At 36.7% G+C, this 23962-nt stretch overlaps 1 protein-coding gene across 1 annotated transcript in view; it reads left to right on the top strand.

The window, feature by feature from the left end:
* Positions 1 to 1379: 1379 nt before the first annotated feature.
* The window catches only part of Gmppa (GDP-mannose pyrophosphorylase A), a 232896-nt gene continuing 210313 nt past the window's right edge, over positions 1380 to 23962 (top strand). Inside the window, exons 1-2 of the mRNA XM_090372189.1 lie at positions 1380 to 1492; positions 4268 to 4353. Coding sequence (XP_090228315.1) covers positions 1380 to 1492; positions 4268 to 4353 — 199 coding nt within the window. The remainder of the gene's footprint in view (positions 1493 to 4267; positions 4354 to 23962) is intronic.

Here is a 23962-nt window from a genome sequence, read left to right on the forward strand (position 1 = left end):
CCTTATTGATTTTCCCAAATTCTAGGTGTGTTCAGATACTTTTGGCAATATAGTGTACATCATTAGAGATATTCACATCAGCCCTGTTAAAAATCTTTAGTTGCTTGTGGTAATGATGGCTCATGTGCATTGAGGGATGATGATTGGAGGTGAACGCAGGTTGCTTGGTGCGAAAGATCTTGCTTCAGCGACTGAGAGAAGGACTCTCGAGTAGATTCTACTCCTAAATGAATTCCGATCGAAATATAAGAAGAGAATTTGACCCACTTCTCTAAACGTCCAGGACTACGTGCTTCTGGACAAATGGAGCCAATAAAGGATGGTGCTCTCCTTATTTTGAAAAAAAAAATGAACCTCTATAGAGTCTCCTGTAGCTCCTAAACTTTTTTTTACTATTAATGACCATAGTGGATGCCTGTTGCAGAAAGAAGCTCTATCTTAAATTCTTAACTCTTCGTCTAAGATAGTTCTTTACATCCTCGGAATGCCTGAAGAACTTCGGCATCGGCCAAAAGAGCCAAAATCCTTCAAACCAACAAACATCAAAATTAATTTCTACTTTCCTCCCTTCTTCTAACAAAAAGAAAATGCCAAGCATCAAGCCACAGAAAGGAAACAAAAAGGATGGTCGCACAAAGATAAATTATAGTCTTCTAATCGCATCGGTGTCCATCTTTCGATGGTAACCATGACAACAACTTCCATTACTACAATGCACAATTAGAACCGCTGTTTCCGTTATTCCAGAATGCGTTTTGCTTGTTTTTTTTCTTTTAAATTTATTTATTTATTTTAATCAGCTCAACAATTTGATTCTCTTTCCTTGAAGAAATGAAGAAACGCATAAAAGTCTTTGGAGATAAAATCTTTGGCATCCGAAGATTTTTAAGATGCTCAATACTGAGAAAAGCTCTATTTGTTTCGAATTTGAGATATGGAAAAAAATAGTAAGAAGAGAAAAATAAAAGGAAAAAAAAACGAAGTTTACATTCCTAGATAATTGGAATTTCTCTTGGAGAAACTCCCAACAAGTCTGAAGATGCAATTAAGTATTGTTTATTTTCTTGAGGTTTAAATAAATTTTTCAATTCTTTAAGGGTTTTATTTATAATTAGAATTTTTAAAATATTAGTTAAAGTAATTTACATAATCTTTTTGGCACGAAGATTTTCTTTCGTGGTAGAATAGTGCATTTTCTTAGATGAATCCTTCGATTTTAATTAAAATAACCAGACTTTTCTTAGACCAACAAACATTGGTAAATACACATTAATTGATTAACCAATTTTTATTGGTTAATCAATTAATGTCTAGTGGTTCCCCAGTAGTAAAAGCCATCCATCGTACCATCTAATAAAATTAGCGTCCAACACTGTACCATGAAGATAATCCTAACATCATCAAAATTTCAAGACCCTCAAGCAACTCTACCCTCTCCAGCCAAAATTCCAGATACTATCTCATCTCCTGTGGATATTTGCGAAAGTCCAGAGTAAAGCTTGTTTGTAATACTTCCACCATTCTTAAAAAGAGTCGTAGTAAGAAGAGAGGTTCAAATTTGACCAGGAACGTTGACCACAATTTGTCAATGTCCTTGTCTGTTTAGGGACATGTTTGTGCTATAAGGAAAGAACAGTCTTATTGGCAATATAGGGTCCCATGGTCATCATAACGAAGAATGATCCTCTCTTGACCATTTTCTGGTCTATAAAAATACCATCTCACTCTACTATGAAAATACTCCAAAAACCATTAAAATTTTAAGGTCTGCAAGCACCTCTTGCTTGTCCAGTCAAAATAGTTAATGCATTTGCATCTCCTGTGGATATTGGCGAAATTCCAGAGTAAAACTTGTTTGTAATACTTCCACATTTTTAAAAAGAGTGTAGTAAGAAGAGAGGTTCAAATTTGACCATGTACCTTGACCACAATATATCCTCGCCTGTTTAGAGGCATGTTTGTACCTTAAGGGTAGAACAGTCCTATTGGCAATATAGGGTCCCACAGTCATCATAAAGAAGAATGATCCTTTCTTGGCCTTTTCTAGAAGCCCTGTTGTTATTGTTACTACGGACACTGACGCTCAGAGAAATGCAACGGCTCTCCAGAATAAGTCAAAATTGATAGTTTTTTACACCAAAAACCATCAATTCAAGTCTAGGTCCCCCCCCCCAGTAAAACAACCCATCCATCATATCGTCTAGTAAAATTAGCATCCAACTGTATACCATAAAAAAAATAATCCTAACACCAAAATTTCAAGACCCTTAAGGAACTCTTGCCTCTCCAGCCTAAACAGCTGATGCAGTCGCATCTCCTGTGGATATTTGCGAAGGTCCAGAGTGAAACTTGTTTGTAATACCTCCACCATTCTTAAAAAGAGCCATAGTAAGAAGAGAGGTTCAAATTTGACCAGGAACGTTGACCACAATTTGTCAATGCCCTTGTCTGTTTAGGGACATGTTTGTGCTTTAAGGAAAGAACAGTCTTATTGGCAATATAGAGTTCCATAGTCATCATAACGAAGAATGATCCTTTCTTGACCATTTTATAGTCTAGAAAAATACCATCCCACTCTGCTATGAAAATACTCCAAACACCATTAAAATTTTAAGGTCTGCAAGCAACTCTTGCTTGTCCAGTGGATATTGGCGAAATTCCAGAGTAAAACTTGTTTGTAATACTTCCACATTTTTAAAAAGAGCGTAGTAAGAAGAGAGGTTCAAATTTGACCATGTACCTTGACCACAATATATCCTCGCCTGTTTAGAGACATGTTTGTACCTTAAGGGTAGAACAGTCCTATTGGCAATATAGGGTCCCACAGTCATCATAAAGAAGAATGATCCTTTCTTGGCCTTTTCTAGAAGCCTTGTTGTTATTGTTACTACGGACACTGACGCTCAGAGAAATGCAACGGCTCTCCAGAATAAGTCAAAATTGATAGTTTTTTTTACACCAAAAACCATCAATTCAAGTCTAGATTCCCCCAGTAAAACAACCCATCCATCATATCGTCTAGTAAAATCAGCATCTAACTGTATACCATAAAAATAATCCTAACACCAAAATTTCAAGACCCATAAGGAACTCTTGCCTCTCCAGCCTAAACAGCTGATGCAATCGCATCTCCTGTGGATATTTGCGAAGGTCCAGAGTGAAACTTATTTGTAATACCTCCACCATTCTTAAAAAGAGTCGTAGTAAGAAGAGAGGTTCAAATTTGACCAGGAATTTTGACCATAGTGTGTCAATGAGTCCTCGCCTGTTTGGGGACATTCTTTTATTCTCAGGATGGGACATCTTATTGGCAGTATAGGGATCCATAGATATAGTAACGAAGAATGAACCTTTCTTGGCCTTTTTTCAAGCTTAATGGACACCAAAGACCATCAATTTCGAGTCAACATCCAGAAAAATTAGCATCCAGCTCTATAGCTCTATACCATAAAATAATCCTAGCACCATCAAAATTTGTAGACCCGCAAGAAACTCTTGCTGTCCAGCCAAAATAGCTGATGCTATCGCATCTCCTGTGGATGTTTTCGAAACTCCAGAGTAAACCTTGTTGGTAGTACTTCCACCATTCTTTAAAATAAAGAAGAGATGTTCAAATTTGATCAGGAATTTTGATCACGGCGTACCAATAACTCCTCACCTGTTTGGAGGCATGTTTGTACTGTAAGGGTGGATAGTCTTATTGGTAGTATAGGGACCCAGAGTTATCATAACGAAAAAATGTACCCTTCTTGACCTTTTCTGGAAGATTTTTTCTTAAGAAAATGCGGCGGCTGTCCAGAATAAGCATATAATTTTTTTTTTTTACTAATTTCAATTTTAATAATTAACCAACTGGAATTTCCATCTATAGGAGATAGAAAACATTGGTGGTTTAAACTTTGACGAAATGAAGCTTCCATTCTCCTTCATGCGTCTGAAGTTTTCTTCTTAAACTCCAGTTCGCACTTAAAAACAATTTCTTTTGTTAGCCGAGAAAAATTCCCATTTCTCCATAATTGAGGGCCGGATATGCGCGTTGTTCTATTCGCTGCTGGAGGCCAAAGAGACCGAAGCGTGATAACAATTGCACTTTTTGAGCAAGCACGAGGAGAAGGAGCTTTTAGTAGGATACACAGAACAATAACCTTTGATTTAAGGAACATTTTTCTATGAAATCCGCGAACGTTTTTATATTTTAGCAAAGTTTGTGTTACCAATCCGCCAGGGGGAAATATTTTTCTCTTTTTTTTCTTTTTCTTATTTGCAGGATGAAAAGAGTTATTCTTAAATTGTCCCTCCGGGTTCTGGAAATGGGAAGAGAAAATGAGTTTCCACACAAAGGAATCACTTTAGGTTAGATATTCTGTTTCAGCAAGCAACAGCTGTGCTCCTACGCCACAGAATATTACGCCTCTCCTTTAAATGAGGAGAACGTTCCCCAAAATGTGAATTGTGTTTAAGAGAAACTAATGGTTCATCTTTTATGCATGAATTTTATCCTCTATGTCGTAATCTCGAACTTGATGCTGCCTCCTGTTCTCCTACGCTGAAATTACTCGCTTAAGTTGCCACCTAGTATTACCACCACTGCCACTAGACGCCTGATCGCTTTCCTTTAATCTTGATTGGTGAAAACTTTGGTCTCGGAATTAAACCTCTGCAACTTCTCCTACCCTCCTTTAAAAAAAAAAAAAAACTCCTTTGCTTTTTAATAACGTAATAAACTTCTCCTATGAATAATAATCATTTTTTAAACGATGTATTAAGTTGGTTTTGAGAGAAACCATCATATTAAGAAATTTGATACAAAAATAAAAGACTGCGTCTTTTATTTTTGTATTGAAGTGTACATGTTTTCGCATCCGGGCAATCTATTTAGGAAACATTAACTAAAAAAAATAAAATAAAAACAAGATACTCTTTCATCTTCTTCTCCTCTATCCGATTGGTTTCTTCACAAAGATTTTTGGAGATATGAAGTGGATAATACCGATACTTGCATCGTTCGAAAGCCGAATCACCTCTATTGAATATCTGTAAGCAGTTAAAGTTGTAAAATTTTAATAGTAGGGTTGTAGGAGATAAAATGGTCGTTAGAGGGCACATCGCGGTCTACGTCGTTAACTAATAATTTATAACTAACGAGGTTACGCGTGTTTTTCTCTCTGAACAAGAGTGGATTAATCAGAATCGGAACGTTTTAATTAGCGAGTGAAGAAATGTGTTGCGAATAAAAAAGGAGCTGTTCCACTTCTGTCTTCTTAAAGAGAGCGTTTTTTGTCGTTCGTCTTCCGGTAGGCGGTAAAATTAGAACGTGAAATTTTTATAGTTGTTTCGCTAATCCGCCACATGACCTCGCCCGCCGGCGGAGGTAACCTACCGTGCGAGGCAATCATCGCTTTATCGATATATTATTCACTTCCGATACAAACCGACAACGCTATTACAGGACGCAGAAATTATTCGCAGTCCGAAGGCTACAACGAAGGTGGTGACCGATTTTTTTTTTTTTTTTTTTTTTTGTTGCCCTCGGGGGGTGGTTTCGACTAAATTTCCATCCGCGAAAATAAAAAGAAAACGTAAATAAATTACGGGCAGCAGTCATTTTGGGGACACAGACCGCTCCTATGTTTTTCTATTGATTTTGTAATCTGAGATGGGTTTCTATTTTTTTTTCAAGGAGTGTATTTTTTGAAGGGAAATATTTATCGACACGCGAAGTGGGGAAATGGAATGGTGGTGTCACTTCGGAAGACAGTGCGGACGGAGCACCGGGCGAGCTGACGACTGTTTCTTATTCGGAACACTACCGGAGAGGTGTGTTCCAAGGAAAGTGAAGCGTGGTGGAAGGGGGGGGATTCCTTAAATAATGGCGTGATGAGGTTTTTTTAGGTGCTTCGGTATCCGTGTTCGATTCCACTCGCTGTATCTCTCAACTTCCGCTTAAAAAGCGTCCAATGAAACATTGTCTCCCATTTTCCTTTCTTTTCTCCTTTTCTTCCCATTTCTCTACCTTTCATTATCTTTCTATCACTTCTCTTTCTCTCTCTATCCTTTTTCTCTCTTTTAATTTTCTATCTTTCTCTATCTATCTTTTGCTTTCTCTCTTTTTCTTTCTCTATCTATCTACTCTGTTTCTCAATTTCTTTCATTGTTTTATACCTTTCTCCTCGTTTTTCTCTTTTTTATATCTTTCTCTCCATTCACTCTTTTTCTCTCCCTCTCTCTCTCTCTCTCTTTGTTTTCCTCGTTGACTGTATCTTTCTCTATCTGTCTCTCTCTCTGTATTTCTGTTTCACTTTCTCTATCTATCTCTCTGTTTTTCTGTTTCTCTTTGTCTGTCTCTGTATTTCTGTTTCTCTTTATCAATCTCTCTATTTTTCTCTTTATCAATCTCTCTATTTTTCTCTTTCTCTATCTCTCTGTCTCTATCTCTCTGTATTTCTCTTTCTCTACCTCTCTTCGTATTTCTCTTTCTCTATCTGTCTCTGTATTTTTGTTTCTCTATCTATCTCTCTGTTTTTCTTTTTCTCTATCTATCTCTCTGTATTTCTCTTTCTCTATCCATCTCTGTATTTCTCTTTCTCTCTCTGTATTTCTCTTTCTCTATCCATCTCTGTATTTCTCTTTCTCTCTCTGTATTTCTCTTCTCTCTCTCTCTCTCTCTCTCTCTCTCTCTCTCTCTGTATTTCTGTTTCTCTTTGTCTTTGTCTGTCTATCTCTCTGTGTTTCTCTCTCTCTCTCTCTCTCTTTTTCTGTTTCTCTTTGTCTCTCTCTCTGTATTTCTGTTTTTCTTTATCTATTTCTTTGTTTTTCTCTGTATGTCTCTCTGTGTTTCTGTTTCTCTCTCTCTCTCTCTGTTTTTCTGTTTCTCTTTGTCTGTCCATCTCTCTGTGTTTCTGTTTCTCTCTCTCTCTCTTTCTCTGTTTCTGTTTATCTCTGTGTTTCTGTTTCTTTACTCTATCCCTCTCTCTGTATTTCTGTTTCTCTTTATCTATCTCTCTGTTTTTCTCTTTTCTATCTATCTCTTGTTTCTGTTTCTCTCTCTCTGTATTTCTGTTGCTCTTTCTGTATCTCTCCCTGTGTTTCTGTTTCTCTATCTCTCTCACTCTCTTTGTTTTTCTCTTTCTCTCTCTCTCTCTCTCTCTCTCTCTGCATTTCTGTTTCTCTTTCTCTATCTATCTCCCTGTATTTTTGCTTCTCTTTCTCTATCTATATCTCTGTATTTCTGTTTCTCTTTCTCTGTCTGTCTGTGTCTCTCTCTCTATTTCTCTATTTCTGTTTGTCTTTCTTTCTTTGTATATTTCTGTTTCTCTATCTTTCTCTCAAATTCTGTTTATCTATCTCTTATTTCTGTTTTTCTCTGTATTTCTGTTGTTTTGTCTCTTTCTACCTCTGCATTTTGCTTCTCTCTCTCTCTCTCTCTCTCTCTCTCTCTCTCTCCACTATCTGTTCCATTCATCTGTGCGTTACTCCATCTGATGAAATTTGTGTACATCACTTGTAAATAGTAACTGGCTCTTCACAGGAAGAGAACTTTTGCAGCCCCACAAGACACCTTTAGATTACCTATCTTTGGGGAAGTTATAAGAGGAAGGAATTGATCCCTTTTCCGTTATCACAGAGAGAGAGAGAGAGAGAGAGAGAGACTGAATGAAGATTTGCCAATCAATTTTGGCTGTTAACAGTAGTCTACAAATTTACGTAAACAATTTAAAACGTTTTTTCGCAATGGCCAAAGATGTAGAGGTTATAACCAGGAAAGATCGTTTCCCTTGAGGACAATGACCATAAAAAGACACTCCAATTTCTAAAGCAAAGAAGAAAAAAGCTTTTGGATTAGAGTAACAGCTGCAATTCATGTATCTCTTCAAAAGATTTTCTTCACTATTTCCTGAGAAAAATCCTCGCAGTTATTGGGAGCAGATTGTTACCCTAACAACCACACAGGTCATGCGGATGTTTGAGGACAACTTCCATGCAACCAATTGCGCTCTTTGGGTTTTTCTTTCTTTCTTTTTTTTTTTTGGTAACAAGTGACAGCTGGGTATCACATAACCAAAGTAACCCAAGCCAAATACTGCATGGTACTTCTTGAAGAAAATCAATAAGCGTCCACATGCTACAGCATCAATTCAATCAAAAATGCAAATAACTTGCAATCTGTCTGTGATGGCTGTGCGGGGGTCACATGTCCCGTCCCTTCTGTTCATTTGCTTCAGTCGTTTTAAATAACTTAAACCACTTTATCCTCCAATAATCCGTTTTTGTGGAAATTCCACAAAATAGAGGATCTTTGGGTGACTCGCGAAGCAATTCCATGAGTTCTGGTAGTCTACGAACTTCACGCTATGGAGCATGTACACTGAGTGATCACTGAATTATGACCACCTACCTAGAACCGCATTGGGCCACCATTCGCACGGATAACAGCCTCCATTCGTCAAGGCCTATTGAAGAGCTGGAGTACTCAAACCAAGCCAAATATTACAGCACAGTGTCCACTTTCCTATTGCACAACTTTTCATAAAGGGCCTCTGGAACGTTGGAAAGCTGTGTGGTTTGGAAGGCGTCCAGACAACGTTATTTACCAGTGTTCCTAGCTGTGAAGTTTGGCAGAAGTACTGTCATGGTCTTGTTTGGACTTGGACCATTGGTCATCGTTCCTGGAACAATGAATGCCATGATGCATATTAACATATGGGACAGTTCCACTCTTCCTTCAAGGTGGCATCATTAAAGGGGGGAGCGTTTCTGTTTCAGCATAAAAATGCGGTGTCATATTGCACAACCGTAGTGACTTGCTTTGAAGGTGCAAAAGTGCAAAAGCTTCGTTGGTCTGCAGGGCCAACCTTAGTCCCACTGAACACTTTTGGGATAAACTGGAATGTCGCTTTGGGCCCTAGCCAACATACCCCCAAAATCAATTGTTTGTTTGGTTTTAGGCTCATCAGGAACTTAGGCCATATTGCATGGTCTGTGAATTGCGTGTGTTGTGTGGTCAATTTGCTGGATGAAAAACATGTTATCCTCTCCACTTATGAAAAACTCCCATAAAACTTCCTCTCGTCATCTACGGGATTCGAACTCAGGTCTTTTCCACCTGGTGTGGGAGGACGATGATTATACCAACTGTTCTAACCATGAGGACATCAGTAGCTGAATTGATCTATTGTGTTCAAGGAAGCTTTAATTTTAAGAAACCTAAATGTCTACAGCCTAAGAAATCTCTGGCTAATTCTCTTCTCATATATGACCTATCAGCTCGGAAAGATGCATTCCAGAGGGGACCAGTCTCTTGACCTTCTCTTCCACAACCTCCAAGAGATTAAACCAAGACCTATTGTTACTAAGTTAAAGTCAGATCATATTCCTTTTGCAGGCGTCTTCCAGTTGGGAACCAATTGCAGAACAGAAGGCAGTTCGAAAAATGAGGTAAGGTCAACCAAACAAATTTTTTCCATCAATTTTATAAAACCAACCATAATTCTCAGACACCCTAATGACTGGGAAGGGTTGCAATCAAAATCGATAGAAGAAGAAGAAGAATCACATTTCCTCGCTGACAAACTAAGACAGGTGGATATCGATGGACCATCCATAGTACTTCGAATCTCCTCTGCACTTCAGCAAGGTTCAACCCAACTTTGACTTTGTTCAGCACTGCCTTTATCACAGATCTCCCACTTACAAATGGTAGTCCAGGAAAGATCCACAACCACCAACTTGCTGCGAACTCAGTATGCACCCAATAGTAGAGGGCAGCTGGACATCCTCTTCCTGGATATGAGTGGCTCATGATAGCTTTTCATTACCTTCTCTAATACATCAGAAGCTACTTCAGCATAGAGGGGAAAGTACTGGACCTGACTAAGGGGAACTGGATGTAAATAGAGGAGTTTTCTTGGCGACCCTTTTTGGGGCAGCGCTGGAACCCTTTTTAGCCCTCTCTCTGGACTTCTAATGCAGACAATTTTTTCATAATCTCCAAAGATGCTAAGCAGATTCTCTACTAGCTGTGAATCACCAAATACAGTTACTTCAGAATTACTTAGCCTCAGTTGCACTGGAGTTTTGCATTGTGGAAACAACCATGCTGCCCTTGCCTGAGACCGACTAACTTAGCCACGTTGTGAAAAACAGAAATACTTCATCAAACTTCCTTTGTTAATTCATTTCTTGAAGCATATGTGAATCTCGCTGAGATGGCATTCGACTATCACACCATTCTCAAAGTTCATTGCCTTTTTTTCCCTACAACTCATGTATGAACTCACGTATTGTTCTTCATAACGTCCGTTCGTCCGTCAGCATGTAACAAGTCATCGATTTTTAGGCGAGTTAGTATCTATGCGTAAAGCACCTATTGTTCTTCTCCACGTCTGTCCGTCCATCTGCATGTAATAACTCAACTTCTACTCAATAGATTTTTATATTCAGCTCTGTTAGTAAGATTTGTGAGATTTCCCAAATCTCATTTAAATCGGACCAATAGAAATCCAGCATTTATTATTTCCTTTTTTTATGCACATCACAATGACTATCCATGTATTGTTGCTGAATCACTGGATATTGTTTTTTGCTGTGGAATGGATAAACAAGATGGCGGATGCGCAGAAACGAAATTTTCTCAATTCGCGCATAAAAGACGTTGCTTTTTGCTCTGTTTTTTTGTCATAAATAATGAATTTATAATTGTTTTAAAGCGTGTGAAATATTACTCACAGGATGTAATAACTAATCGATTATCTATCTTATAATCGATAGATATTGGCTGGTGTTTATTTTGAATACCTTGGAGTCGTCTTTCCTATTAGAAAGCAAGAAAACTTCAACGCACCAACCTCCTTCTTTTGGGGAGGGGGGATGCCCATAATATCAGAGCACTTTCTCAGATAGGTGACTTTTCGAAGAGGGGGAGGGGGTGGTGATGTATGTTTTATTGTAATTTGTCATCTTTTGGTGTCTTCGTGTGTAAGTGACGAGGACACTCTCCTACACTTCTCGTTGGTCATTAATCAAGTCACAATAACGATAGTCAAGTCTTTTCCAGGCCTTCTTGACATAATTGGAACTTTCTCAAAAGATTTCGTGGCATCTTCGCAAGATACAATTGAAACATGCAGAGAGGGAGAAAAAGTTTTGGGATGGAGAAAAGGGAAGTTGTTTAGAGAGGCGTTCGTCCATGTAAAAGGTTGTATTATTTGGTGGAGCAGAAAAATATCCAACGTTCCGAGTTGCATTTGGTGATTTTTCTATCACCAGGGGACCTGTCATTCGGTAAGTGACACGTGGCTCCCTCTACAAGTACAATCATTGCACAAAAAATCGCAAATCTTTATTTGGACTTTGATTCTACTGTTTGAGGGAGTCTAACTCCTGGTTTGACCATTATTCCATCGGGAACTGCTGTACTGTGGTCGGTAGAGAATTGCGAAGCCCAACTGGCTTTTCCAAAAAGCCCCAGACATTCATGGATTCCGATCTAAAGAATTAGACAGCCAAGGTAGTTGTTAGAATTCTTAGAAATGTTCCTCGATCTATTGAGATACAATTTTTGCACGGTGGGTAGTTGCATGGTCTTCAATATATTGAACATCTTAAGATAATGACCAGTTGGGAAATATGGATTTATCTCTGAGGTACCGACAGGTTTTCTGAAGTCTATTTTCTGTTTGCTGGATGAAAAATCCAAGTTTCCGGGAGAAAATACCATGGTACCTCTGCTGAGACCAACTAACTCAACCATCTTTTACAAAAGTCCACTAAAATTCGTCACGTCAGCGACGGGCCTCGAACTCGGGTCTTTTCAACCCGGTGTGGGCACTTAAATGGAAAACACACCAATGTGCGTCCCGTAACTTTTTGGATGGTAGTGTATACATTAATAAAATTGTACACATTGAATATTTGATGATAGCAAGACAGAATATAAATTAAACGTTTGGATGGAACCTAAGAGACACTTTGGGCATCATGATATATATAACTGAACTGTCCAGAATAAAGGTCCAGATAATGCAGTGACTAAACATGTGTTCTATGGTCGATTTGTCTGTTTGATGGACGAAAAACCCAAATTTCCGGGAGAAAAAAGCCTTGCCACTCTTTCCTGAGAGCCACTAACTTAGCCACAGTGTGAAAAAAGCCCATAAAAATTCGGTTTGCCATGAATTTTGTGAAGATAGTCAGCCTTCAAAGACTTGACAGTCTAGATGATCCCATAAAAGCTTTAGTGGGATTAAGTCGGACGATTGGGTTGGCCACACCATACTTTGCAATATTCAGTCCTGTTGTTTGGTTCCTAGAAAGTCCATGCACAGCTTGTATAAAATTTCTCCAACAAAATCGAAGTCCAGAGGATATTGCGTTATGATCAAGGAAGATATCACCATTCCAGAAAAACAGAAGCAACCCCAGATCGTGATGGAACCACCACAACCGTGCTTGACTGTTCAACCTGTTCTTCAGTTGATCATCTCACATAAACTCTTCGCTTGGATCCAAAAATTTTAAATTTGGATTCATCCATCCACAGTACGTTTTACCACTGTTCAATTGTCCAATGTTGATGGATCTTAGCCCAAGCCAACCGTTTCTTTCAATTTTCCGGTTTTAATAAGGGTTTTTGGACTGCTACACGACCATGAAGTCATGCTTGTTTAAGACGAAGTTTTACAGTGGATGTAGACCAGGGAGTTTCTCCATTCCTATTGAACTCAACTCGGATTTGAGGTGCAGTTCACATCCGGGTTTGCATTTTATAAGAAACGCAGCTATCATTTACTTACACTAATGTATTTTTAACAACAATGAACACGCAAATCTTGTAAAAGAATAAAAATTGTTCACTCTGAAGAAGGTCGGTCACTTATTTCTCGAAACGTCTTTTACAGAAATAACAAAAAATTCACTTTTTTTCATTTATATATATATTTTTTTTTCTTTCACTTTAGACTTTCTTGAGTTATGTTCCCCCAAAGGAATATCCTTTTTTGCTGAGGAAAAAATATAAAAAATGTTTTCTGTGACTGCATCAAAAAAACATTTAAGATACAATGGTATATTTGAGTTCGGGTTTTTTTCCTCTCCCCAGGGGCTATCTTCTGATGACATTTACTTATTCCGAATAATGGATGGATTTGAAAATATCAGTCCATTTGTCTGTGTGCCCGCAGGGACGGGTTATGATGGAAATAGGGACTGTAAGCTGCAGTGCCCAACTGGAAAATGATTGGATGTCTTTATAGCAAATTCTGTTCTTCATAACGAGTCATATATATATTTTTTATCGACTGACGTGGTTGTCTGTAATTTATACTCACACCGACAGAGGTCGCAACACGACAAAGATATTTACCATTTGATGGATTTATTCTTTGAAAAAAAAAGGTGTTTTAACCTTTAGAAACATTGTGAACAAATCCGACTGCTGTATGGAAAGATCCAGCGGTTCCTGGACTGTTACAGCAATTCTATTTTCCTTCTCTTTTTATATTTGGAACTGAAGAAGTAGAACGATTTATGAGCGTGCCATTTATTTTACAACCAACATCAAGATGGTCGTTATGACTGGAAAAATGGTCATCTTTTTAAGATTTGGTAGATTGTTTCAGTGTTACCAGAAATTTTACGTTCAAATATGGTGGCCAGTTATCTTTGTAAATCCTGTGGATACTCACTGGCCATTTTAACGATACCTTGGTGTTTTTGATTTGCTCAATTTTCTAATCTCTGCAGAGATGCTGCGTATGATTACTATGGTCCACTGCATTGAATTCGATGTCTGGTATCTTGCTCTGGAAAGTGATATGATTGAATAAATAATTTTATTTCATACCTATTCAACCAGGAAAAATAAACGCTCTCGATTCAAAAAACAATATTTTTAGGAAAATACTTTTATTTGATCAGCCTCTATTTGCCTAGGCAATGACTCCACTGAATGTCTGAAGAGGGATCTGCAGCCATGCTACCTGCAAGCCTTTCCACGGAACAGATGACAGCAACGTGTCCATACGCCTCACTTCCCATTTCAAAACTTCCCACAGGTGTTCAGTTGGATGGAACTCAGGCGAATTTGAAGGCCAATCAAGGTTATATTTTCACTGTGTTCCAAGAATCACTCGTGTGCAGTGCTGGCCCGGAGACACGGCGCATTACCGGCTTGGAAGATCCCGTCTCTGTCTAGGAAAAATACAACATGGCAAGGTGCACGGCACAGTCCTAAGAGCTGCTGGCAGAACTCACCTGAGAATCGTTGGTCATATGCACCAGGGATCCCAGATCTTGCCAGCAAAACATGCTCCATATTAAGCAACCACTGCCACCTGCCTGGACAGTTGACACCATGCACAATGGGTCCATGGACTCGTGTTGCTTACGTCACACGCGAAGTCTCAGTCTGGGTGTTGCTCAATGTATTTGGTCTCATCCGAGCGACTCGTTTCCAGTCCTCCAGTGCCCAACCAGCGTGTTGTTGACACCACAGCATTCGCCATCGACGATGATCAACGGTGAGGAGAGGGTGTGTCTTGCGTCATCTGCTATCCCATACGTCTGAGTTAGCAACGCATCTTCATATGTGATATTGTTACTCATACTGTATTGGATAACAGTGTCCCATAATGATCTGCCGTTGATCTTGTACAACTCGCAGCCTTCGCTGACCACGAACATCCATCTTGTGTAATCCTTTACAGTTTTGTCGGTGGAAGGTGGTTTCACCCGTTCGACACCATTCTTTGCACCTTAACCACAGTGGGCCGTGAACGGCGCACATTTTTGATATGGAAGCACCCAACGCACGAGTTCACACAATCGTACCATTTTGAAACTCCAATAACTGGTACTTTATCACTTTGACTTGCACGACCAGATGCAAATTACCACTGCTCTAGCGTTCGAAGCTGTTCAGCTTTTTATACTGCTAGCTATGCGGCATAGTCCATTATGTGTGGGGTGGATAGAATTTAGTGATCACGGAGTGTCTGAGAAGTGAGATCGCGAAGATCTGAATACAAACATTTAAATTAGATTTTTTCCATTTAACCATCATTTTTTTTTCCAGTTTCATCAACAGTTTAAGTCCATTAGTCCGAAATTCGAAAAGAATTTACAGAGAACAGTTTTATTATTTTTTTGGAAAATTTCTCCATAACAGTTTTTTATTATCGTGCGTAAAATGAAAGTTCAAGTAAGTTTTCTTAGCGATTTCAATGCCTAAGACGTTACCAGACACTTTGTTTATTGTCCACCATTTGTGCTGGCTCAAGATGTTCTTTTACTGGTGATTTATCGAAGTTTACCGGCAGTCGCTGGCATACACACCTAGAAACAGACGCGCGGTTTTCTAGACCATGCGATCGCCGACTGAATTTTCTTTTAGCTTTCGTCAGTCAATTGGATTACAGGTCTTCCGAGGTTAGAGAATATGCCGCGAAAGTAATTTTTCAAACCTGACGACAACCCTTCCACAGATCTGTCACAGGACTCTACACTTGCATAGAAACATCTATTACGGTCTCCTGCTATGACGTTATGTCTCTTTAAGAAAATATTTGTCGAGATATGCAACATTCGTCTCGAGAGACAATTTTTTTTCTTCTCAAGATGACTTTTTCCCTTTTTTTTGTCTTATGAATAACCTCGATCGGAAAGAAAACCTCATGTGACGTATGAACAATTGAATCCATTTTATTTCATTGCTAAGTACAAGGAGAATTCTTTTATTATTTTGGTTTAGACACTTCCAGCAAGGGTGCGCTACGATCTTAGTAGATCCAAATACGTAATTGAATACATCACCGGAGAAAAACAACGCCGAACTGTGAAACGTTTAAAATTTAAAAATTAGGAGTTCACAAGATAGAAAGAATAAGAAACAGCACTGGATTTAGCAGTCACGGGCTTGAACCTGGGTCTCTCAAGGCTCGTATGCCTGTGCACCCTCACGACTGACCACTCTGCTCCGGCATGTTGGGTACTGTTGTTGTGATCTGGCTTTTGGTCGCAGGGTCCCTGGTGGAACCGTTGCCCGTATACACCGCTAGGAGGTAAGCCAGGATGTCCATTATTTTCTGGCTGGTCTCCGCCTGAGCTTCCTGGATAGAGACCAAGTTTAACAAAAAAAAAGATAGGTAGAGTGAGGGATGTAGATGAAGCCAGCCCCCATTTATTGGGCTGATATTGGACTCATATTGTTCATACTTTTGGATTCATTACTATAGAAATTTTTAAAACCAGTAGATATTTAGCTTATCGCTGGTTTAATTTTTACCGATACCAACAGAAATTACTTTTCACTTGATGCCTTGGCTAAAATGAAATGAAAATCGTTGCTTATCAATGCCTTACTACTGCACACGTCAACAACATTCATATCATGCTGTAGCTGTTTTGTTGCAATCGGTTGTTTTGATTTCTCTGTGCCTCTAAGTGAATTTAACCCTTCAGCCGAAAAATGAGTGCCCATAATTTAGAGCAAAGAACTGTTATGATTTAAAAAATATTTTTCCTTGTATATAAAATAAAAAAATATGAATTTATTATTAAACAATCAAATCAAAGTATTCATCATTTACAGTTGTTATTCAACTGATAATAGAGATCGATGTATTGAGTCGTCCAACACTTCACATCAGTACAAAACCAGCTAAAGTTTGATGCAACACTGATCCAATCTTTTCAGTTATATCCTTTGTTCCGGCTCTGTTGTGTTGTGGAGTGAATTGGACGCCCATGACTATCCTAGCTAGTCTCCATTGATTTTATATCCAACGTGTTACTGTCTGTTAGCTGCCTTACGTAACTTCTCTGATCGACTTTTTTATTTCTTTCCTGTTAGGAACTGTTCACCATCTAGCCAGCATTGCTCCAGGCACCAAAGCGATTCTTCTTTTATTAAAAGAACCGACAATCGCAGATAACTAATGTACACGCTTATTGCAAGTATCTATGTTGTGTGGTGATAACTGCAGTTTCCCCCTAGCTGTCAACCAGTTTTGAAACAAAAGAGAAAGAAAGATGGTATTAATGCGCAGAAATCACAGTGGTTTATGTAGCTATTAACAACTGGGATAAAAAATACTGCAATAAAATCTCTATTATTATAATAATAAATCAAGCGGTATTTTTAAAAACATTTTTAGCAAGAATATAAGAAAAAAGGAAATGAAAAATGTCAATTTTAACTTTATTGAAACAATAAACATTGGATTTTTAATTAAGTAAGAAATTGCAAAGTTTTAATGGTAATTATTAAAAATAAACAGCTTAGTTCGCAATAAGTTATCATTCCATGCAGGTGTCGCTGCTTGTTCCATTCCACTATTGGTCTAGTAAACAAACGTCATTCACTGAAAGTCTGTTTTCTTAATTTAGAATATTGCATAGTAATTATTAAAAAAAAAACAGCTTAGTTCGCAATAAATTATCATTCTTTGTAGGTGTCGCTACTTGTTCCATTCCACTATTGGTCTAGTAAACCATACGTCATTCACTGCGCGTATCACTGATCTAAGTTTAGAATATTACATAGTAATTATTAAAAAAAACAGCTTAGTTCGCAATAAGTTATCATTCTTTGTAGGTGTCGCTGCCTGTGCTCTTTTACTATTGGTCTAGTAAACAAACGTCATATCATTCACTGCTCACGTGTCACTGACCATGAAAGTCTGTTTTCTAAGTTTATATTTATGTCAATTTTATGAACCGTTTATCAAATAAATTTGGATTTTTAGTTAAATTTTACACTTTCAGAATCTGTGAACTGTTCCTAATTTGGTGTTGATAAAAAAATAACTTTTTTTACTTACTCTAAATTGCCAAAATTTTTGCAAACAACTGGAACATTTCCATTCTTTTCTAAACTTGTCTTTGAGTTAGTGGAGCTGTTTTTTTTCTTTCTTTTTTTTTTTTAACTCCCCTTACCGTCGCAGAAAGAATATTAAAATAAAATCTAAGGTCGTTAGAGCACAATATACTGCAAAAGCCAATTTAAGTAGACAGGAAACAGGGATAAAAAAAAAAAAAAACTCCTTAATGAACAACTAGAATGCCTTCTTTGATGAAACTCCGCGAGATTTTTTCTACTCTTTTTTTCTGTCTGAGTTTTATAAAGCTCACCCCCCTCACTCCCTAGTTGCTGACGAAGCAACCCAGGCTCATATCTCTTGCCTTGGTGCTTAATCGATACCGAGTCCTTAATGGGTCTTGCTTAATATTTCCACGTATTGATCAAATTCAAAGAGAGGACGAGAGATGGAGGAAGAGGAAAGAGAGATAGAGAGAGTGGGAGTGCAGAAAAAGGGGAAAAAATGAAGACACAGAGAATATATCTTGTTCCTAAGCTGAGTGTGCAATAATTCAGCTGAAATTTTTTGAAGAAACCTAAAAATACGAACAGAATTTAAATCAATAGCTTAGGAATAAATTCATACCAAACATCCTGTGATCTTTTAGTGTTCCAAGTTCGATTCCATTAAAAAACACAAAATAATAAATAAAAAAAACGTATTTGCTTCCAGTGAAAATGGAAAAGTAATGATAGAAAAAAAATATAATCAAAAATAAATAGATTCCAGCTCTTAAGAACATAAAGTTCTCTCTTTAAATAACACAATGACGTATTTCTTTAGCTGGATTTCCTGTTTATATTTTCTAAGAAGATTAATTATAATTAAAAATAGAACAGGATAAGACTACAAATTGTACTTTTAACTGTTATTTTCTTAAATCGTACTTCAAATGTTATTCTTAAATGAAATTAATCGATATTATATTATAATTTTAAAAGGGAATGTTTTAAAAGTGGTCGATAAATATAATTTAACTCAAGTAATTAAACGAAATTATTTAATTTAATTATTGTTAAATAATTTAAGAGGTAATTCGCAAAAAATTTTATATTTTGATGAATAATTCTCCAGATAGTTTTAAAAAAGATTATTTATTAAATACAACGTTAAAATATAATAATAATACTTCGAGATCATAGATTGGACTAATAGCAAGCTGGAGGATATCATGAGAAAGAAGTATAGTCAATATAGTCAGTATAGTCAGTGATAACCAAGTGTGCCAACACCACCCGAAGTCAGCCGTCGAGAGACTGACAAGAGCTGGGAAAGAAGGAGGAAGGGGCCTGAGATATCTCATCAAGCAACAGAAGACAGCGATAGCTAACCTGGATTATTTCCAGAAAACACTACACCATTCTACCAGGCCATAAGGAAGATAGACAAGCGGCATATCCCACTCAACCTAAGAGAGGTGAATCCCCGCCCAGATGGAGCAAACGAAGCTAGAAAGATGGGCAAAGAAGACATTACTGCATAGTAGACATTGCAGTGACCTCCATCAACACCACATAGATTGAAGGGTTCATGATCGCCGTCCACAATCAGGTAATCAACATCAGGAACTAAATAAAATACATTGCCAAGAAGCCCAGAATGACAGATGACACATGGTGACAATGCCACCAGGCCTCATCAACGATCCAAACACTTGTAAACACTCCAAGTAGCCAGGATAATACACCAGAAGTTAGCGAGGAAATACCAGGTGATCAAAGAAAGTGTAGCGTATTACAAGTACGTACCACAGGCTGTATTAGAAGCACCAACTCACAAGCTGTACTGGGACTGTGCCATAATAACGGACAAAACAATCCAGCACACAACAGACCAGACATAACCCTTGTCGACAAGAAGGAAAAGGCTGTCTATCTGATTGACACAGCGGTGCCAAACACTGAAAACCTCCAGAAAACCCACGAGGAAAAGATCAGGGAGTACACGGACCTAAGACAGGAGATCAAAGAGAAGTGGAATAAGCAACAAGTAACAACCATCCCGATCATCGTGTCAATCACCGGTAAGGTGCCAAACGCCTAGCAGCAATAGGTCTCCCAGAGCCAACAAGGAACTCCAGAAAGTCGCAATCCTGAACACCTGTAGAACAGTCAGAGAGTTCCTCCAACAATAACGGGATGGAGTGCCCCATCAGAGAGAAATAATATAATAACAATAATAAAGTGTAATAAAGCTATAAAAATAAAAAGCCCAAATAAAAATTAAATATTTCAAATACATCGGTAATATATGAGGATTAAACTCATGAAGTTAAACGAGGATGTTTAGGGTTAAATTCATACAAGTAAATTTCAGCTTGATCTTCATTTATAATGGATAATTTATTCACTCCCATGGAAATCCATAAATAATTTAAATGATGACATTAGAAATCGCTTTATTTATCTAAAAATATCTTCATAAACAGCTCGCTCGTTGTTACTGAATATGATTTAGGCTTAACAATTTTATAACGGCTAACCTAAAAATATTAATTACGCGGTGTAGCTAGTGGAAAGAATTATTCTATTTTCTCTGTTCCTAAACGGATTAATTTGTCGGTAAATTGATCCATTCTACCTCCATTAGCAGTCTCAAAAAAAGACTCTAACGAACAGTTTACGTCAATATAAACATGAAAAAAGATCCAACCAGTAAGCTGCCCTTCCATTGATCAAATTGAAACCGTTTAATCAAAAGAACTGAATAAATGTATTCTCCCTCCCGCCACCAATAAGGCAGCTAATTATTACCCAAAATACAACAGTAATTTCTCTTTTTTTTTTCTCGATATTTGCTGTTCTGTGCATGATTGCTACGATAAATGTCCTATGGAATTGCTTTAATTGCTTCACCAAATTTTAATTCCCGAGTATTATCAATATTTAGAAATACGCGACTTAATTTGGGTCCTGATATTTCGGTAGGGTAGTATATTTTACCCTTTTCTGCTATTCCTCCAGAACTGCTGCTATGCGCATGTCCGAACTTTCCAATCGTTCACTTTTACCTTATCGCATTTACAAATGGTTGAAGAGAACTGTATTTTTAAGACCACCTCGACATAATCCAATTTTCTATTTGGTGAACACATAATGACAAAATAGCACGCGACTTCAATCAGCCAGTCCTAATAGTTGTTCAATTGATATTAAAATACATCGTTTGACCTCTATGTCAAAAATCTAATCATAGTAGCAAAGCAGAAAACGTGGACCAATATCTAAATTAATCAAGACTGGTTGTGGTTTGTCTCCTAGTTTTTGGGTAGATGTGACATTCGGTGATTTATTGCTCTGACTTCCTTATAAGGAGAGGTAAAAAAAAAATAATAAAAAAACCAAACAAAAAAGCGACAAAAAAATAAAACCTGAAGGTAGTCCATGTAAGACGCTCACGGCAAAAGCGATAATGGAAGGTTGGTTGTAGTAGCCAGACATAATTAGCTTGTTGGTGCATATCGATTACTGGAACATCATTGGCAGGACATATTTCGTGGTTTTTGGGTACGGAAAAAAATGTAATCGCAAAAAAAAAAGCCATGCAAAGCATCTATTGTTTAGCTCCTTATCGGTGTATAGAGAAAGGGTTCTCTTTATCAACTTTTTATACCCTTTTAACCCGTAAAGGGAACATACTGAACGTGCTTCAACATCCATCTGTATCTTCTTGGTGATTACTCACCCCTGTGTGTGAGCGCGTGGGCGGATTTGATCTTTTATCAAATCATCGTTCGATAGTTTTTCCATCCGCTACCCTCTTTGTGTTCTGACTTTATCCCTTCGAGCTGTTGAACTATTCTATTTTTGTATTGGCTGGGTTTCGTTTATTATTCCAAACACATACCTACTTGGAATCCTGTTTTTTTTTGTTGTTATTTTAAAAGAATCTCGTCCGACCAAAACAAATAACATTTTAGTAGTAGCCACTTGTTTATAGTTAAATAAAAACTCCATTTTATTATTTAGCTGCCCCTTTTAAGACTATTTTGCCCAATTCCAACTGCTTAACTCTAAATGATTTTGTTGTATTAAATCTAGACGTAAATAAAGACAATCCCTTTTGTATTTAACCAGTACCACCTCTCTCTTTAAGCCTAAATGCTATTTCCTCAAGTTACAATTGTCACCTTTATTTCTGAAAATGCCTCTGACTTTCTTTCGCTTTATATCTTCATTATCGCCTATTTTGGACAATATCCATAGTTCCCCCAGACCTTAACTAAATCACCATTAAGGTGTTTATGCTGTAAGTGGAAAACAGTCATCCTTCTCCATTTAGGCATTGTGGTAATAAATATCAATTCTTCCCTAGGCTTAGTAAATATCTATTATAGCGTTTCGGGCATGCCTCATGGAGTGTAAACACATGTCTGGCAAATACTGCATCTCTCTTTCTCATTCTACAGTCATTCACGCAATACCCGTTGGCGTTAATCATTAAAAGTTAATAATTAATGAAAACAAAACAAACTAAAGTTTTTTGGCCAATATAATTTGTCTACTCGTGTATTTATTGAACTGAATATATCCAATTAGAAAACAAAACTTGTTTCCCCAATTGTAAACAATAATTGGATGGATTTTAAAAAAAGTAATTTAATTTTAAGAAGTTGTAAAACAAAGATATAAATGTAAATAATCGTACAGTGAAATAATTAAAATTAATATATTAAGCAAAGGTAAAATTTTCCAAAATTAAATCGAAATGATTAAATATAAGTCAAAACTTTTTAAAAGTTAAAAAAAAGCTAATTAAGAAAAATGTGAAAAACGTGAAATCAGAAATTAAAAAAATAAAGAAGAAAATTCAAAAATTTAAATAAATTTAAAATAAAATTGAACAGTTAAATTAAATTTAATTTAAAGTAAAATTCAACGGTTAATGAAAACCAAAAACAAAATTCAAAATTAAATTAAATTAATAATAAAATTTTAAAAATTAAATAAAAATGAAGAAATATTTCAAAAACAAACATAAATATAATTTAGAAAAAAATAAAATGCTGACGAGTATCATTAAAAATGAAATCCAATTTAAAATAAAAATTAAATTAAATGCAAAATAAAATCAAAATAAATGACATTAAAAATAAGTTCAATTAAACAAAAATAAATTAATTAAGTAAAGGTAATCAAATGAACATTAGAAATGGTGATAGTCCATATTTTCTAAAATAAATTCTCTTTTTTTCCATTACTTTCTATTTTCTGGGAGTTTCTTTTTGTTTTTATGAAATTTTTGCGTGCTTAATTTCTTCACATATTAGTCAATTTGAAATAAAGAAATTCATCACGGATTACTGCCTGAAACTAATTTTACTTTGAAATTCAAGTGAAATATTTTACAAGTAAATGCGTTTTACAAAGAAACATATTTTACATCAGATGAGCATTATCAAGAGATCGAAAACCTCATTTGGATAAAAAAAGAAAGAGAAAGAAAGAAAAAAATGGACCAAAAGTAATGTGACTCTCGTAAACTGAACACAGATAATCTGAACTTATTCATCGATTTCATACTTGTGAAATTCAGTAATGATAATTTCCTTTTTCTAATCTCGAAAAATTCCAATACTAAAGTAGTTATGTGTTTATTAGCACTCTTGAACCAATAATGCGTCACTTTGTACCAAAACTACCATTGGCTGTTCATTTTCTCTTTGAAATTAACAAAAAAAAAATTTTCGTTTGGAGATAGCACGCGACTGTCACCACCAATGAGAGAGGTTTTCATTGTTAAAAACTTAATCCATTATTTCTGTCTCGCGAATAAGCACGCGATGGTGGATTTCTCATTGTTGGAAAAATTATTTTAATTACGCGTCCAATCATACTTCAAAAATGAATTTTTAAACACAAAAACATCACATTTAAAGAAGAAATAGGTAAAATTGAACTTTCGCAATTTTTTTTTAAAAAAATCCCAAAATATTTTTAAAATAATTACAGCTTTGTAAGAAGCGTACATTCCAATTGTTTTTGGAGTTTATTACTCGCTGCAAGTGCTTGCTGAAACTAATGATTTAAAAAAAAAAAAAAAAAAAAAACTAATTACTAAGAAAGGGAATAAACATTTTCTGTTTAACTCTAACCAAAATGGTAAAC

This window comes from Mastigoproctus giganteus, chromosome 4, assembly GCF_048544385.1.
Source record: "Mastigoproctus giganteus isolate SK-2022 chromosome 4, ASM4854438v1, whole genome shotgun sequence".
Lineage (NCBI taxonomy): Eukaryota > Metazoa > Arthropoda > Arachnida > Uropygi > Thelyphonidae > Mastigoproctus > Mastigoproctus giganteus.